Source organism: Hippocampus bargibanti, linkage group LG06 (assembly GCF_051943395.1).
Source record: "Hippocampus bargibanti isolate YZ-2025 linkage group LG06, ASM5194339v1, whole genome shotgun sequence".
Classification (NCBI taxonomy): domain Eukaryota; kingdom Metazoa; phylum Chordata; class Actinopteri; order Syngnathiformes; family Syngnathidae; genus Hippocampus; species Hippocampus bargibanti.
Genome location: NC_142739.1, coordinates 93,484 through 112,681, shown reverse-complemented (window position 1 = coordinate 112,681; position 19,198 = coordinate 93,484). Strand labels below are relative to the sequence as shown.

The following is a 19,198-nucleotide window of genomic DNA, read 5'->3' as shown; positions in this document are numbered from 1 at the left end:
TCGATGAGAAGGTTTCTTCAGCCGTCATCTGTACAAATTTGAAGGTTTCGGACGTTTCGCCTCCTATCCAAGAGGCTTCGTCAGCGAACTAAAGTCTGACTGGTCGTATCGGCCCTGTTTATATATCCCTAATGTCCAGACATGGCGGCGCCGGACACAGCTATGATAAGTCCCTACTCTCAGGTTGGGGGGAGCAGGGGACCACTCCCTGTGGCCCCACTGATTGTTCCTACATTCCTGACTAACGACTGGCCTGTTTGCCCCACTCCCTCCGGTATCACCTCATCAGCATTACGAATGTTGCCTAACCTGTTTTGCCTAAGCAGGCTATTGTATGAACGATCCAAATTGAACCTAACCCCACCAGACCGCTTTAATGAAGGATTTTGTTGTTTTATAAGAATCGCTTCTTTTACCCCCCTTTCAAACCATCTATGTTCTTTCGCTAAGATTTTAACCTAATTGTCGTCAAATAAGTGGTTGCTAGCTTTTAGGTGCAAATGTACTGCAGATTGAGGCCCACTTGTATTATCCCTGCGATGTTGATAAAGTCTTTTTTTTTAGAATTTGTTGAGTCTCCCCAATGTACTGCTCTTTACAATTTTCATTCTGACAATGTATGGAATAAATTACATTACTTTGTTTTTCATTTGGTAGCCTATCTTTTGGATGGACTAATTTTTGCCTTAACGTGTTTATCGGTTTGTAATAAGTAGGAATTTTATGTTGCCAAAGGACTCTTTGTCATTTTTAAGAAACTCCTGCAATGTAAGGTACTGCTACTCCTCTCCTTTTAGTATCTTGAGAATTATTGGTTTCGTTCGCTATTCTTTCTTTCTGACATTTGTTGAATGACCACTGAGGGTACCCACAGTTGGTGAGTGCTCTCCTGATATGTTTTGACTCCTTTTCTCTACCTTCAATGCTAGTTGGTATTAGTTTAGCCCTATGCTGGACGGTTCTGATAACTCCTAGTTTGTGTTGTAAAGGGTGGTTAGAGTCAAAAAGTAAGTATTGGTCAGTGTGCGTAGCCTTCTTAAAGACTTCTGTTTTTATCGCTCTGTCCTCTTTTATAATTACTTTACAATCCAAGAAGGCTCGTTGGTTCTCTTTAATGTCCTCACGAGTAAATTTAATGTTGATGTCTACAGAGTTGAGGTGATCTGTGAAGGATTGAATTTCTTGTTTTTTAATTATGACAAAAGTATCGTCCACATATATAAACCAGTGTCTAGGTTTTGTCCCTGGGAAGGATGTGAGGGCCTGTTTCTTCATCTCTTCCATGTACAGATTAGCCACTATGGGTGAAACTGGTGAGCCCATAGCACAACCATGAATTTGTTTATAAAATTTCTCCCAAAATTGAAAATACGTAGTATTAAGGCAGATTTCCAATAATTGGCAGATGTGATCCGCTTTAAGTTTGGTTCTTTCATGCAGAGAAACGACCGCCAGCAGTCTCGTCCTCACCACTGAGACTGCTGCTGGGGTTGGGACAGATGTAAAGAGAGAAGTCACATCGCATGATGCCAAAGTTTCCTCAGCTTCCAATATGAGGTCTTTGATCCTCTCTACAAACCCTGTGGTGTTCTCTACGTTATAGTCTGTGTTACCAACCAACGGAGCTAAGATAGTTTTTAAATATTTGGCTACATTGTATGTAGAGGAGTCAATGCTACAAACAATGGGTCTGAGGGGGAACCCTTCTTTATGTATTTTTGGCAGGCCATAGATACATGGCGTGGCTTCTCCCGGGTATAATCTAAAATACATCTGTTTGTCTATATGTTTTCCTTTCTCTAACTTTTGGAGACAGTCTATCATTTCTTTCTTGTATCTATTGGAAGGGTCCCTTTTTAGTTGCTCATAAGTGTTAGAATCACTGATTAACCTATTTATTTTGTCTTCATAATCCAATGTGTTGAGAAGCACTGTGCATCTGCCCTTGCCTGCTGGCAAAATAGCAATATTTTGGTCTTTTTGTAGAGTAGTTAACACCTTTCTCTCTTCTAATGTTATGTTGGACGGAGGTAGTTTGGGACTACTGAGAAGGGCTGATATTTTAATGCGTAGATCATCTGCCTCTGCATACGAAAGTTTGTTATTTTTAATAGCCGATTCAGTAGCTGTGATGTAATCTATTGTAGGTATTGTTTTAGGAGTCACTGAGAAATTTAAACCTTTGGGTAGTACCGCATTTTCTGTCTCTGAGAGATCTCTGTCTGACAAATGTTTGATCCAATTCTCCCTTGAAATCTACTCATTCCTAATTTTTCGTGTGTTTACTAGTAGCTGAGATTGTTTCAGTAAACGTAATTTTTGAAATTTACCCTTTTGTCTCTCTTTGGTTTTGCTGTGGTGCCTCATATATCCGGATTTAGTAAATTCACACACTTCCTGATAGATTCTGTGGGTAAGTTTAGTTTGTAATAGCTGATAATACGTTTCTATTTCTGACTGTTTGTTTTTTATCTCTATGTTAAGTCTCCTAATGCGCAAATTTAGTATTTTCCTAGTATAATTTTGTTGCATTTTATTATTATACTAGGAAAATACTAAATTTGCGACACACACACACACAATGGCAACGTAAGCACCACACACATCGAGGCCAGCACTTGATTACACCGATCAAATAGTAACCCACGTGATTAGACGGAGGGGTTACTGAACTAGGCTGAGAAGATGCACAGCCAATCCATATGCCTGTAAATCATGGGATATAGTGCTGCCATTGGGTTACGTCAGCGCTGGGAACCAATCATGCTTCAGCCAAGTACAACTCAAAACTTATCGCATGTAGCGCATGTATTTTTTCTGAAAAAAAAATCCAATGCATCAAGGTCATGACAATCAAAGCGTGATTTAGCAAGGGTTCACTGTATTTCATTCATTCATTCATTCATTCATTCATTCATTCATTTATTTTTCAATGAGGAGGGATCATGCCTTTTTGGAAAGAGACCGTGCTAAGAAAAAAAAAACAATGTAAAACTTTATTCTTGAATCAAACGGCATTTTACTAGATTGTGATGAATGCACTGCTTGGCTTCAATTATCTTCTTCACATGTCTCATTTTGTCTACCCAGAAAAAGGAGAAGAGTGAAAGTGAGAGGCTGTTGAGAGAGCAGCTGCAAAGTAAAGAGCTTGAGTTGCTTCAGCTTCGGACTGAGATAGAGACCAGCCAAGGTTTGTCTGGAATACTGTACTTTGTCAAGATTAAAGCATTTGATCAGATTTTGAGAGCCTCATATTAGTCAGTCGACGATCATATGATTGTGTTTTTTCTCTAGTTGTTCCAAATGCTCTTAATGAACAATTAAAGACTGCAAGCTTGTCACATTTTAACGACATTTACTGTTACCTATGGGTTGTGAAAAAAATAATTTTCTTTCCACTGCCTAATATTACATATTTATGTCGAATGATGTGATGATTTACATCAAATTCTCATGTGGAACCAAAGGCCGGTAGTTTGTTGTCCACAAGATTTTGTGATATCACGTCAAACGCGACAATCTCACCACATCAAGTCATAGCAGTGCAGATTGTGGACGGTCAAAACCGTTATCAAGTTACAGGTAAATGAAGAAAAAAAGTCTGAAAAAGGTCTGAAAAAAAAAGATAGATGTCATGTGTTTTTTTTAAACATACGTAATTACTGTGTTTAAAACCCTTCAGCGAATACAGACACGACTCTGCGTGCCTTCTCTGTCCAGTCTCCTCCCCACAGGTCTCTCCCTCAGGTTAACAAATTGCACATTCGTTTGGCATTCGTTTGGCAATTTGCGAGAGAATTTAACAAACATTATGTGTCATAATTTTTCGCGTCTTCGAACGTTCGTTTGGCAATTTGCATACTCGGCACCGGCGGCCAATCAGAAGCCTGCTTCGGACTACACCCTGACTCAAAAGTGTACTTCAGAGTTTTGAAAGCCGCTGAGATAGTGGAGTCCTCGTAGTGTTAAGCAGGCAACACAACGCAAATGTTGCACGCCCGCACGCGACAACAGTTGGTCAAGGAGAGAGCGATACACCTGTGCGCCACTCAGCTTCCCACCCTCGCGTACGCACTCACGCGTCGTATTGGCGTTCGAACACCGATTGATTGATATTCGAACGCCGAAGCAAGAATAGCTCGAATATTTTGTTCGAACACCGATTTGTTCGAACTGTGAGGCGTTCGAGAACCGAGGTACCACTGTATTAGGTTCTGGTGATGATGCGGCCAGAGAGATAAGATTTCAACCAGCGTAGGGGCGTGTTGGTGATCCCTATGGAGGAAAGTCTGTCAAGAGGATGGGACGAGAAATGGTGTAAAAAGCTGCAGTGAGGTCAAGAAGGACGAGGATGGAGAGTCAGCCGGCGTCAGCTGCCAAAAGAAGATCATTTGTGACTTTTAAGAGAGCTGATTCTGAACTGTGGTGGGGGCGGAAACCAGATTGCAATGGTTTGTAGAGATCATTCTGGGAGAGGTGAGAATGTAGCTGGGAGTAAACAACTTTTTCAAGGATTTTGGAAATAAAAGGAAGGTCAGAAATGGGGCGAAGGTGTTTGGAGTCATTGGGATCAGATCCAGGCTTTTTAAGAATTGGTGTGACAGCCGGTACCGCTACATCAACAACAACGGCTTTCCTTTGCCCTTCATCTATGACCACAATATCTGGTTGGTTGGCCATTCCCAGCTTGTCAGTCTGTGTCTGGATGTCCACACAGGATCTTTGCTCGGTCGTTCTCTACTACCTTGGGAGGTGTTTCCCGTTTTGACCTTGGGGTTTCCAGTCCATACTCCGCACAGATGTTTCGGTAGACTATGCCAACATCTTACACCCTGTAGTTGTGTGTTGGATTGTCTCCGGTGCCTCTTTGCACAACCTACACCTTGGGTCTTGCCTGGTGTGGTATATCCCTGCCTCTATGGCTCTGGTGTTCAGAGCCTGCTCTTGGGCAGCCAGGATGAGTGCCTCTGTGCTGTCCTTTAGGCCAGCCCTCTCAAGCCACTGATAGGACTTCTTGAGACCAGCCACTTCAGTTATGGTTCGATGGTACATCCCGTGTAGGGGCTGTTCTCTTTGATGTATTCATGGAACTTGGATGTTTCATCCTGGACAGTGGCTCTCACACTCACTAGTCTTCCATCCATCCTTTACAGCACACTATCTTTCCACTCCCATATCAATAACTTCATCTGATCTGCGTACATCCACCTACGCCATATCAATCGTCTTTGCCTGTCTCTCCCCCTTCACGCCACTGCTATCCTTGTTCATGGTCTTATCACCTCCCGAATTGACTATCGCAATTCACTTCTCTTAGGTGTCCCTCAGAAACTTCTCCACAAACTTGAACTCATCCAGAATTCTTCAGCCCGGATCTTTAACATAACCTCATCCTTTCACCACATCACCCCCAATATTCAAGAGCTCCACTAGCTCCCGGTCAAATAATCTACTTTAAAAATGTTCTTTATACATTTAGAGCTATCCATAACCTTGCACCCTCATACTTATCTGACCTTCTTCAAATTTCTATTCCCTCTCATTACCTCAGATCCTCTTCCTCCCTCCACCTCTGTGCCCCCCCCCCCTGCTCCTCTCAGCACGATGGGGGACATAGCTTTCAGCTGCTGTGCCCCCAAACTCTGAAACTCACTTCCTCCCAACATTCGTAACATGGATTCTCTTCCCACCTCCAAATCCCATCTCAAAACCCACCTATTTAAAATTGCATTTTTGTGTAGTTCTTTCTCTTGTTTCTATTTATAATTGTATTTTATGTATTGTATTCTAATTTGGATTGTATTTTATTTATTATTGTACCTATGCTTGTCTGTGACTGCAGTGTCCTTGAGAGCTTTGAAAGGCGCTTAAAATAAAATGTATTATTATTATTATTATTATTATTATTATTATGTGTTATATCTGTGAGCAGCAGTATGGCTTTATACCAAAAAAGAGTAGACAGATGCAATGTTTGTTTTAAGAATGCTAGAGAAATACAGACAAGGTCAGAAGGAATTGAGGTTTTAGAGAGAAAGCCAGACCGAGATGGTTTGGACATGTCCAGGGAGAGAGAGTGACTATATCGGGAGAAGGATGCTGAGCCTTGAACTGCCAGGCAGAAGACCGAGAGGAGGTTTATGGATGTTGTTAAAGAGGACATGAAGGTAGCTGGTGTGAGAGAAGAGGATGCACAAAACTGGGTTAGATGGAGAACACTGATTCGCCTCGGCGACCCCTGAAGGGAAAAGCCGAAAGGAAAAGAAGAAGAAGAAGAAGTCCTCTTGGTCTGTTATCTTATCTTCCATGTTAGCTTGTAGCTTTAACAGCTCTTTCGTTGCTTCTTCCAGCTCCAGCACTCTTTCCTCCGTCTTATTAGGTTAGCTATGGCTTTGTGAGGCCGGGGCTCCCCGGGTACGTGTCAGCCATCAATGTCGCCCGCGGGGAGTTCGTCTCCGTCCGAGTGGGTTGTTTCAATCCGTGGAACCAACTTTTAGATTGCTTTCGGCATTTCTTTGACGCCTTAAAATGCACTTCCAGCTTGTCAAAATAGTAATACAGTATGCCGTTGCTCGAATTGATCGAGGAGCTCTGCAGACGTGCTTCTGACTCCATAACTCCCAGAAGTCCGACTATGGTAAAATATCCGTAAATTTGGCATTCACTTTCACTGCTTCACGGATAACACCCAGCTTCCTCCCTCTCACACTGCCTCACAGAAATTAAATCCGCGTTTACCCATATCTACCTTACTTAACAGTGACAAAACATAACTTCTTGTCGGTACCAAATCCACCCTACACAAAGCCAACCGTTTCTCCCGTACGATTGATAGTTCCACTATGCCCCCTCCCCTCCGGCTAGGAAGTCATCCTTGATAGCTACTGTCTTTCATCTCCCATATAAATAACAACCTGGTTCGCATGATTCCACCTATATAAATTGTCTCCATCCTTCTCTCACCCCTCACTTCACTGCTATCCTCGTCCACAGTTTCGTCACCTCCCGTATCGACTACTGCAATTCACTTCTCCTTGGTTTCCCTCACAAATTTCTCCATAAACTACAAGTCCAGAATTCCTCAGCACCATTCATCACAAGAACCCCTTCCTTTCACCACATTACGCCCGTCCTCCGACAGCTTCACTGGCCCCCGGTGAAACTTACAATCAACTTAAAAATACTTCTAAATACATTTAAAGCCATCCATCGTTGTTGTCATTTTCTCATTTGTTTTACCAGCTTCTTTTGTTGCGCCCCTACTTGGTTCCTCACTTTTCCTTAAATAAATATCTTTGTCATCACCATTTATCTGAGTCTGCCTTGTGGGATCCACATACCATTTGGTCTGCGATCAGACCTCTCCCTTGTTAGAAGTTGGATTGATGAATGAATTTGAAGGTGTTCTCAAACATCTTCCTGCTACTCGTACTATGGAAAAGCAGCTCTATTGTGTCAAGATTTTGGTCATCGGTTGTCGTATTCAATTGTAGTTCTCATTCAAAATCAAATCTTAATTTCAGGGAAACATTAAGAATCATAGTATTAACTGCTATCTTCACTCAGTAACAGATGTGCTTACAAATTATTCCCTGTAGCGTTTCATTTATTTTGTCATCTTTTATCCAAAGTCAAATACTGATCCACCGCTCTAAATCCCTTTTATACTTAGTTTCAGTCATAAAAAAATACTCCTACAAATCATAATTCCAAAATTGGAAATAAACCAGGAAAACCTCAGTGGATGTATTTGACTTCAGAGCTTCCATTATCGTCTTTTTTTAATGTGTATAATCTTTTTGTGCAGTGATGAAGAGCTTGAACTGTCCTGAGGACTACTGGCAGATGGACCGTGTCAGTGCTGAGCGCAAAATCCTTCAACTTAAAGAGGAGCTGGAAAGGTTAACACTGGAAAACCACAAACAACTGAAAATGAGTAGGGTAAGAAAGTCTGGACTTGAAAGGATCAGCAAAAACAAAAGTGAAAGGAGATTAGGAAAAATAATTGACTGAAAGCATGGGAGGGATGATAGAATAATTTAACAAATTTCCCTGAAGTTGCTAGGTTAAGAAGGATGTTGTTAACAAGCATGTGCTTAGTCAACATAATGTGAAAGAATCTATACACAACACTGTAACTGTGCCTGCACTATTACAGGCAGAACTATGTGGCCTGAATGGACCAAACGTCGAACAGGTGTGTGATGACAAGTTCAAGACCAGGTATGATATTTCCTAAGCATAATTACATTACAATCTTTATGAATAGAAATAAGTTGCAGTCTAAACGTTTCCGCAACTACTAATGGGCTCAAATATTGGACACTGGCTGGAAGGAAGCACAATGCTCTATCAACTGCGCCAGCTGAACATGCGTTCACACAAACCTGCAACGAGCAAAAAGCAGTGGCTACATAGCGGCCTCTATAGAAAATAAACAAAAGTGCTAATTTGTCTGTGTAAGCTCTCAGTCGTACAGGAGTGGCCCATCGATGAAAAGGTTCCGTCATCTGTACTTCTTTGAAGGTGTTCGACGTTTCACTTCTAATCCAAGAAACTTCGTCAGCAAACTAAAGTCTTACTGGCAGTTTAGGCTCTATATATATATATATATATATATATATATAATATATAAGTTGAAGGTCTCAACGGTTGACGGTTCAATGAAATCCATGTGGACCACTTCAAAGGGGTGTGACCCCTGTGGAAATTTTCCTCTTTTTGGTTGTAATACCTTGTGGGTTGTGTTTACAGCATGTTAAACAACTTCGACACAATTTTTTTGCATATGAGTTGAAACCTTTGCTTAAATGGAATGTCTTTCCTGCTATCAACACCATCCCTCCCATTGATACATGTGACCTACCAAGCGTCACACCATCGGCCAACCACAGATCTGTTTCGGATTTTGCGGCTAACGCTTACACGCTTACATATCTTTTAAAACACACGCATCACTTCACGCGACTCTAAACTCATGAGATTGAGAGTGGTAAAATCATCTTTTTTGCGGCTGCATCTGCTCTAGCATTGCCTAAAATAATCCTGTCTTTATCCTTCCTGTGGGCTGCACATTTGCATAAAGCCACGTTCTCAGGAAGGAGGATAGCTTTCAACGAGCGTCAGTGTGTTCAACTGGTTTCCCTGTCGACGTGGTCATTCTTCGACGACGCCACTGCGCGTCAAAGCAGTGAAGTGTAGAAAATGCATATTGGCTGTCTGTAAATATCGTCACTGTCTTTGCTTTTGCCCATTTGCATGCTTCAGTCAATGCAACAATTTATCCCGCTTGTGCTGAATAAGTGGTTAGTAATCAACCGTCAGCTATAGTTTTGACATCTGTCACAGTGGCGTAACCCACCCGGTTACTCCCTGCATTCGACTTAGATGCAGAGCTGTCAACATACAGGTGGATGCTGTCAGGTAAGGGTGTGTTTTTCAAGTCCGGTCGTGGCTTGCAGTTCTCATTTATTCTGTAAACGCATGAATGGGGTTCTCTGTCAACAGGTAGAGGTACAAGTGTCGCCGGGTTAATGCTGTTGCACCTCTCAACTTTTATGTGTGGTTGTTCCAGCAGAGTGGTCATGACAAACATGTGTCGTGCTGGTGATAAGAAAGTCATTTTCGTCCCTGTAATCAATAAGTCAACTGAATGTGTGGCCATCAGTGTTGTGGAATGGAAACGTACAAGTTCAGCTGACTGGAAGGGCTGCAGCAACCGGATCAAGTCTTTTAGAATAAAATGCAACTGGTCTCAGTTTTTCTCCGTGTTTTTGTAGTAAGACAGAAGTCATGTATTTGTCTTTGCAATCGACTGTTTGAACAAAAGGCTTGTCCTTGTCAGGCAGGGCCAAAACACTTGTGTTCGGTATCAGATGTTTCAATTATGTGAAAGCTTTGTTACCCTCTTCAGTCCACTGACTAGAGTCTTTCAGTTACATTTTGTCTTGGTAAGTGAGTGTCAATCACGGTTGGGTGACTCGTGCATAATGCGGAATCCAAGTTCTGCAGTAATTGCATAGTCCTAGAAATGTCATCATCTGCTTTTTGTCTTTGGTCTCGGCACCTGCAAAATTGTCTGTTTCCTTTTTGTTGTCAGCGCTCGTCCTTGCACTGACAAAAGATTGCCTAGAAATACAACTTCTTTTTGGCAAAACTGTAACTTATCCAAAGAAGCTTTGTTACCCGTACTCTCGAGATATTGGAGCAAAGCATACAGTCTTGTTCTCGTCCTCAGTCGGCGAGGCAATTAAGATATCGTCAATGTACAAAAAAAATTGAGAAGTCTCAGGATGTTTAAAGTCAGCAATACATGAAGACATTTCCTGTGGAAAAAAAATTGTGGGGCTATCTGTAAACCCTTGTGGCAATCTTGTATATGTATATTTCTTTCCTTTAAATGTAAATTTGAACCAATGACGTGAATTTTTGTGCAACGGAATAGAGAAAAAAGCATTGCTCAAATCAATTCCTGTAAACCATTTTTTGTCAGGTTTTAGGTAGTTTAATAATATGTGTAGGTCTGGCACACATGACAAACGTGACTTTACGGATTTATTTATCTGTCGTAAACCAACCAACCGGATTCAACCTTTTTAACAGGAAATATCGGTGCATTACAGTCACAAGTCGGGTCTTCAATCAAAATACAGTAAAGTCTCGTTATATCGATATTCTCGGGAGTCGGAAAAAATATTGATATAACCGGACTATCGATATATCCGATCCCGCGCCGAACTGCATTAAAAGGGGGCAATAAATGGGGGATCTTTGATATGGCATGTAATTTTCTCCTTGAGTTCATGGATTGCGTATCTAGCATGCTTTTGTACTGTAGTGAAGTGAAAAATAAACGTATGCATTAAATAATAATGTCTTTACACTTTTTAATGACTATCTCCTTTCTAAAATTCAACCAATGCAAAATCCTCACGTTGTGCTATACACACCAGAGAAACCACGAACGCCAACATGTACATATGAAAAACAGTGATTATTGCAAGCGATAAAAATATATCTGAATACAACACAATTAAATACATGTATGGAAAACAAAAACTGCAACATTTACATGACTTATTTTGATAAAGTACTCTGCGGCACGTCGAACTCTTTCGCGATGGAGGATTTGCTTCTTGTTGGATTCTCCTCGACAGCCACTATTGCCTTGTACTTCGTTCCGAGGTCACAATTCCTACGTTTCCCCATGGTTGAAATTGGTGTTGAGCAATTGTATATTGTATAAGAATATTGTATAAGAAGACTACAGTATGTTTCAGAGCAAGACACAAAAGCTGGTCACGTGACCAACGGTGTGACCGATACAGAAATCACTAATGGTGGTACTGTATAGAAACCCTTAACCAAATATCGATTCAGCTTAAACTGCTTTTGTATCGATATAAATAGATCAAAATGGCTGGTGGGAGATGAAAAGGGCACCGTAGTAACCGGATTATCGTAATAACCCGGTATCATACTAAACAGAACTAATTATACAGAAAAGACTAGAAATTTGCTGGGAAATGAAAATAGTATCATAATATGCAGTACTATCAATATAACCGATATCGATATAACGAGACTTTACTATACAAGCCTTCACCATATCCCGTATTAAAGGAGTGATGCCACGAATGGCACCCTGCTTCAGTGGATATAATTTTAGTCTGGGTCGATAAGTCGTTTTAGGCAGTACTTCAACTGGTTTTGCTATTTTAAGTAAGCCCACATCTGTTTTTCCTTGTGACCAAAGGGTGGCAGGGACTTTTGGGAAATCTTCAGCCACTAGTGTGGTCATTAATCATAATTCTAACTCTAACTCTAACTCCCTAACAGGGAGATTGTCCCTGATAGGTCAATCTCCACTCAAGAACATAATATGGTGTAAGTCCCTCATATAAATTTTTTATTGGCTTAGAAATGGGTAACAATGTAACTTTCCCATCTGCTGATACACAGAAATTCGTCGTCGACTCGGAGTGACACCTGGAATGGTGTCTCTTAACACTGATCTGGATGCTCCACTATCACACAGAAACGTCACTTCCCTTTTGCCCATTGTTTAGCCAATAATAAGTCAAGGCAACTATGTTTGTCAAATTCAAGGTTTCAACTAACTGGGCTCATTGATTTTTCTTCCCCACTGTTGTTACTGTCGTCGTCAATTGAAGTGGGGGTCTCTCACCACGTTGCTTGTTGAATGGCGGAGGTCTGTAAGTTTTCTTTTGTTTCTTTTTTGGTGAGTTTTGCTTGCAGTATCAGGCAATATGTCCTTAATTGCCACATTGGTAGCATTGATTGCTGTGTTGCAAGCTTCTCCTGGTCCGACCTTGGTACAACACGCCCTCCATGGCACTGGCCATCACTTGTTCGGCCGGTGACCTCCTATTTTTTCTCACCACTTCCTGGGCATGAATGGCCTATTCCATGAGATCAACCAGCCTCCCAGGTCGGTGTTGTACATAATGTTTACGAATGAAATCTCCAATCTGTGGCGTCAAATTCTGTCGAAATATTTGTTTCAATTGATTAATGTACGTGGAATCTTCATCCGAAGATTCTTGGATACCGCTGTGATTTTTGTAAACACATTCCGGACGTTCTCGGAATGATTCAATATCTTCATCCAGTTGTTGCCTACATTATTGTATCATGCTGAAGTTGGGCGACGTCTTCCTTAATTTCCTGATATTGTCACACACTGATTTACGTTGGGTTGTGGCTTCCTCGTAAATCATGTTCTGACCGGTCGAAGTTTTACCAGTGTACCAATGACCCTATTTCAATTAGGTCCAAGACACCTCCTAAAAATCCTCAGTGTCTCTTGTCCATTCAGCTGGTAAGAAGCACACAATTCCTCAAAAGGTTCAGTCCAGTTTTCCGCATTCTCAACGAAATCGCCTCATCCTTTGCATGCTTCAGCCACGTCACTGTCACACCAGGTTCTGTACACTAAAATTGTCCTGTCGTGGACACCTATCGGATTAGGATTAGTAACCTCAACCATACGAAGTGTTTGACGAAGTGTTTGACATTCACCTTAAAATGATGCAATTGTTCAAATAGATACAATTGTGTAGAGCATCCTGTCCTACTTCTAGTACGAGTGCTAATGCTGCTTGCACCATGACAAGCAAGTTGTCAAAAGAGGATAACAGTTCACAAGGAGTAGGAAGGTTGGGAGAGGGGAAGGATACAGAAGAGCCCAGGTGCTGGTGGATTTTGGATTTGATTGGATTGGTTATGCCTTTATTAGTCTCACAGTGGAGAAATTTACATTTCACAGTAAAAAATAGAAGCAGAGCATTGCAGGTGTCTGAGAAATACAAGTGTGGGGGAAGAGTGATAAGGGGTTGAATGATTTTGTTATACAGAGAAAAGAGAACCCAAGTATTTCCAGTATTTTAGTTGATGAGTCCAGAGTAGTTTTGTGATTTCGCGGACGTGATAGAGTCCTTGTAACCTTCCTTCCTTCCCTCCTCTCACAAACAGTTTACGACAGCAAACAACTTCATCTCAACTAAACCCCAAAGCCCTTATCTGTCTCCTGGTTCCTCCCTGTCCACAACGGCACAGATGAGTAACTAACTCAGGATGATGAAGGTGAGAAAACCATCAGGTCCAAACCGCATCACTTCCTGGCTCCCACCACCTGTGTGACATTGTCCAGCACATGTTTAACCTCAGCTTGAAGCTGCCTGGTTCCAGTGGCCAAGATCCCTCACCCGAAGAAGCTCAACAACTACAGACCGGTGGCAGTGACTTCTCACTGGACAAAGATGCTGGAAAGGCTCGCCGAGTTGTGACCTCTTGTGAGCTCATCACTGGACTCGCTGCAGTTTGCCGACCACCTGTCACGTCCGTACGAGGCAAAAAACAAAGCGAGCTCGTCGGACAAAAAGGAGCTGGATCCGAAGTACTCGATGGAGGCAGTAGATGAGTTCAAAAGGTTTTACTGAGACACGCAGGGGAACACCAAACAAAATGACAGCACAAAGGGTGAGCGACCGACCTTGCATACAGCAGTGGAGAATCATGAAAGGGAATACACTGGCGGATACTGAGGCTAACCGGGTGACTTTTATCGTTAGAAGGCACATTAGTGAATGGAAATCAGGTGTGCGAGCCAGAGGAACAGGGAGGGGCGCGCACCTGACGCCAATCAGGATGTGACAGTGCCCCCCCTCCCCTGGTGGCCCACCCGGTTTGGATGAGCCGAGTCCGCTCGGTGAGTGATGGGTCGAGGATCCAGGCGTTCTTCCGGCCCGTAGCCCTCCCGGTCGACCAGATACTGCAAGCCCCTGCCCATGCGCCGCGAGTCCAAGATATTCCGCATGGTGTACACCGGCTCGCCGTCCACCATCCGCGGAGGGGGAACAAGCGCCGGGGCTACGGGACTGGTTGCCACAGGCTTGAGTAGGGAAATGTGGAAAACTGGGAGGACCTTCATCATGGGGGGCAGCTGCAGCCTGACCGAGATTAGGCTGAGGATGGCCTCGATGGGGAAAGGCCCCACGAATCGCAGGCCCAATTTGGCCAACGTCCCGGCCAGCCGGAGATCCTTTGCGGACAGCCACACCTCCTGCCCGACCTGGTAGTCCGGTGCCTGGCGGCGACGACGATCCGCTATGCGCTGGTTCCAGGACGCCGTGCGCAACAGGACGGCTCTGGTCTCCTTCCACACCCGATGGGCCCGCCGTCTGAGGTGATGTTGAGTGGACGGGACCTCCACCTGGCCCTCCTGGGTGGGAAATAGCGGTGGCTGATAACCACAGGCAGACATGAAAGGAGACCGACCTGTGGCTGAAGAGACCAGGGTGTTGTGCACGTACTCCACCCACGGCAAGTGGAGGGACCAGGACGCTGGACGGTGGAGACACACGCAACGTAGAGATGCTTCCAAGTCCTGGTTCTTGCGCTCTGTCTGGCCTTTGGACTGAGGGTGGTAACCAGACGACAAGCTCGCCGACGCCCCTATGGACCTGCAGAAACCTTTCCATACCTTGGACACGAACTGCGGTCCCCGGTCCGACACGATTTCCACCGGAATCCCGCGGAGACGGACGACGTGGTTAACCAGGAGTTGGGCCGTCTCAGTGGCGGACGGCAACCTGGTTAATGGGATGAACTGGGCCGACTTGGGGAAGCGGTCCACCACAGTGAGGACGACCGTCTTGCCACGGTACGGGGAAGGCCCGTGATGAAATCCAGGGATATGTGGGACCAAGGTCGGGAGGGGACTGGCAGTGGCTGGAAAAGTACCGCCGGGGGCTGGTGAGAGACCTTCCCACAGGTGCAGGCCTTCACGAAGTCATCAATGTCCGTCCTGAGCTCCGGCCACCGGAACCGCTGGGTAACAAGGTGGATCAACCTGTTGACTCCAGGGTGACAGGCGACCCTGGAAACGTGTCCTCAGTACAGCACCTCAGCGCGCAGGGTGGGGGGACAAATAGTTGATCCACCGGACACCCCTTCGGAGCCTGGTTACGTGTCCTCAGTACAGCACCTCAGCGCGCAGGGTGGGGGGACAAATAGTTGATCCACCGGACACCCCTTCGGAGCCTGGTTACCACCTTGCGCCTGCTGAGGAGGTGGAGAAGTCCACCTCCCACCTCAGACCGCCCAGGATGGTTTGCGCCGGCAGGATGCTGGTAGAGACCTCCTCCGTCTCTGCTGGCTCATGGATGCGTGACACGGCGTCCGGTTTGGTGTTTTGAGAGTAGGTAGTAGTAGAGAGGCAGTAGGTGATGGTGAAGTTGAAGCGGGTCAGGAACAGTGCCCACCGAGCCTTGCGCGAATTCACTCTCTTGGCGGACCGGATGACCGCCAGGTTCTTGTGGTCGGTGAACACCGTGAAGGGATGTTTCGCCCCCTCGAGCCAGTGTCTCCACTCCTGCAGGGCCAGCATGACTGCCAGCAGTTCCCGGTTTCCCACGTCGTAATTGGCCTCCACAGGGCTGAGACGACGGGAGAAGAAGGCGCACGGGTGGAGTTTCTGGTCAACTGGGGAGCGTTGCGATAAGACCACCCCCGCCCCGGACTCTGGCGTCCACTTCCACCGAGAATGCGTGGTCCGGGTCAGGATAGCGTAATACTGGGGGGTTGGTGAAGTTAAACGCACCCTCAGGTTCGGGTGTCCACCTCAACGGAACCTTGGTGGAAGTTAGACGGGTTAATGGTAGTGCCTTATGACTATAATCGCGTAGAAAGTGGCAAACCCCAAAAATCGCTGAAGTTGTTTGCACGTCTTGGGTGTTAGCCAATCTACTGCTTTGGTCTTGGCGGGATCGGCCCGAAGCTGCCCCTGCTCCACGATGAAAGCTAGGAAAGTCGGTGAACGGACGTGGAACTCGCACTTCTCTGCCTTAACGTAGAGCCGGTTTTGCAGGAGCCACGCCAGGACCCGCCGGACATGCTGTTGATGTTCTTCTGCGGATTTGGAAAAAATCAAAATGTTGTCCAAATGAACAAGAACAAAAGCATTAAGGAAGTCCCTGAGCACATCATTCATCAGGCCTTAAAAACGGTGGGAGCTTTGGTCAGTCCGAACGGCATCACCATGTATTCAAAATGCCCCAAGGGCGTTTTGAATGCAGTTTTCCATTCTTCCCCCTCGCTGATTTGAACTGGATGGTAGGCGCTACGCAAGTCCAACTTGGTAAACATGGTGGCGGATTGGAGGGGTGCGAAGGCCGAATCCATGAAGCGGGTACTTGTTTTTGATGGTGATGTCGTTCAGACCCCGGTAGTCGACACACGGACGCAGGGTCTTGTCCTTTTTCTCGAGCAGAGAACGTGAGTGTCGGATAAGTCCCGCCGCGAGGGGGGTGTCAATGTATGTGCGCAGAACTTCTTGTTCCGGGTGAGAGATGCGATATAGTCAAGAGTCCGGTAGTGGAGCCCCGGGCTGTAGGTCTATGGCATAGTCATACGGTCGGTGAGGTGGCAGGGATTGCGCACAGTCTTTACTGAAGGCCTCCCGCAGGTCGTGGGAGCATCGTGGCACGCCCTCGTGGCAAATCTCGGGCGGGCCACCGTGGGGTAGGTTGCGCACTGCTGTGGCCGACCGAAGACAGTGCGCGTAGCGGTGGGGACTCCAGCCTTGTATGGTGGGGCCCTCCCATGAGAAGGGTCATGGGTGCTGAGCCAGGGCAGGCCCAGCACGAGCGGCACGTTGCAGGAAGGCATGAGTAGGAAATGTTGATGCTCGACGTGGTTGCCCGATAGCCAGAGTTTAAGAGGAGCGGTAACTCGGGTGACCCTGGCTAATAAACGGCCATCCAAGTCGAGAATCTCGTTGGAGATCGTTAGCTCCTCAATGCCACAGCCCATCGAAGACGCCAGTTGGGGGTCAAGAAAGCACCCGTCAGCCTCCGACTCCACTAACGCCCGTATCGCAAGGGAACTGGGCGGACCAATTAACTCGCCGTCCAACTCCAGCCGCGTAACAGCCGCCGTCCTCGTCGAATCCGCCGGGGACCGCGGCCGTCGTTTGGAAGGGGACTCACAGGCGCCGGGGGTTAGCGCGATCGCTTCTGCCCCCCATCTGCATCGGCTCCCTTCCTGACGCCGGGCCTGTTCGCTGATGCTGGGTGAGGATGTACGCCGCCGGTTCCCGGGGTCGCCTGCCCGCTGGCCGCCTTGCTCACGCTTCCTCTCCCGGTGACGATTGTCGAGGCACAGGACGACGGCCATCAGTTCATTGAGAGTTGTGCCAGTGTCGCGGGTCGCCAACTCGTCCTTGAGAGCGGCGGTGAGTCTGCGGCAGAAGACTCCTCTCAGCGCCCGATCGTTGTACCCGTTCCGGGCGGCCAGGATGCGGAAGTCGATGGAGTAATCGGCGGCCGGACAAGTCCTTGTTGACAGTCCTCTGCTTAGCTCTCTGTGACCGGGTGATGAAACACCTGGCGTAACTCGGCCACGAAGTCCGGGTAAGAGGTACAGAGTTCGGGTTGGGACTCCCGGACCGCCAACACCCAGGGAGCTGCCTGGGCGGAAAGTAGGCTGGTAACAAATGCCACCTCAGCCTCGTTGCTGGCGTATGCGGAGGGCTTTTGGTCGAACACCAACGAGCACTGCATAAGAAATTGGGCGCAGCACCCGGGCTCACCTCCGTAACGTGCTGCGTGTGGTAAGGGGAGACCGCGACTGCTTGCTAAGGGGTTGGGAGGCCCATACACCGGCGGATACTGAGGCTACCCGGGTGACTTTTATAGTCAGAAGGCACATTAGTGAATGGAAATCAGATGTGCGAGCCCAAGGAACAGGGAGGGGAGAGGCGCGCACCTGACGCTAATCAGGATGTGACACCACCCTAGCATCGGCATGGATGACGCCATCATCTACCTCCTAAACATGAGACTGTTACACCTAGAGAAGGCTGGGATCTCTGTGGGGATTATGTCCTTCAATTTCTCAAGTGCCTTCAACACCATCCAGCCCAACCTGCTGGAGGATAAACTGCAACATGCCAGAGTAGACAACCACCTCATGTCAGAGGACTTCACCGACTGTGCCTGCAGAATCACCTCCAGATAAACCCCCAGAAGCCAAAGAGTTTGGTTGTGGATTTCTGTTAGAAACAGTCTTCACCTGCACCGATGAACATTCAGGGATATGGATATAGGGAGGGTAACTTTCTAGAAGTAGTTCTTATCAACAATAAACTTGACTGGTCAACCAACACCATACCCTGAACAGGAAGTGACAGAGCTTACTCTTCCTACTCAAACTGAGGTCTTCTTCAGGTCCTGAAGACCTTCTATGACTCTGTTGTTGCTTCAGTCCTACACTCTGAAATTGTCTGCTGGTCAGGCAGCATCTCACCCTGGGACAGAGAGATAATAGATCGATTGTCAGGAGAGCAGGTTCTGTTATCATTGGGCAGCTCCTTCGGCCAGACTGTTGCCGCTCGTTCCTGCTGACTGCTCTCAAGCTGCTGAATAAACACATCAAAAACCTGGACTCAACCCATTCACTATTGGAAATAGCACAATCACCTTATGCGACGTATGTGCAGTTGCATATATGAATGTATCTATTTTCATTATTTTTTAATATTTTATCTTGCATTCATCTGTACTTCTTTAAAAGTGTCGGACATTTCGCTTCTTTTCCAAGATGCTTCTTCAGCTAATTAAAATCTTACTGGTAGTTTCGGCCATATTGTTCTTCAGTAAAAAAAAAAAAAATATAT

General features: G+C 45.8%; 1 protein-coding gene across 6 annotated transcripts in view; it reads left to right on the top strand.

Moving 5' to 3' along the window:
• The window catches only part of azi2 (5-azacytidine induced 2), a 53,821-nt gene that overhangs the window by 24,176 nt on the left and 10,447 nt on the right, over window positions 1-19,198 (top strand). For all 6 annotated transcript variants that reach the window (XR_016115162.1, XM_088997683.1, XM_088997685.1 and 3 more), the window contains 3 exons: window positions 3,091-3,190; window positions 7,808-7,941; window positions 8,159-8,223. Coding sequence is in view for 5 of the 6 variants with exons in the window: in XM_088997683.1 (XP_088853809.1) it covers window positions 3,091-3,190; window positions 7,808-7,941; window positions 8,159-8,223 (299 nt within the window). In the remaining variant the exon portion in view is untranslated. The remainder of the gene's footprint in view (window positions 1-3,090; window positions 3,191-7,807; window positions 7,942-8,158; window positions 8,224-19,198) is intronic.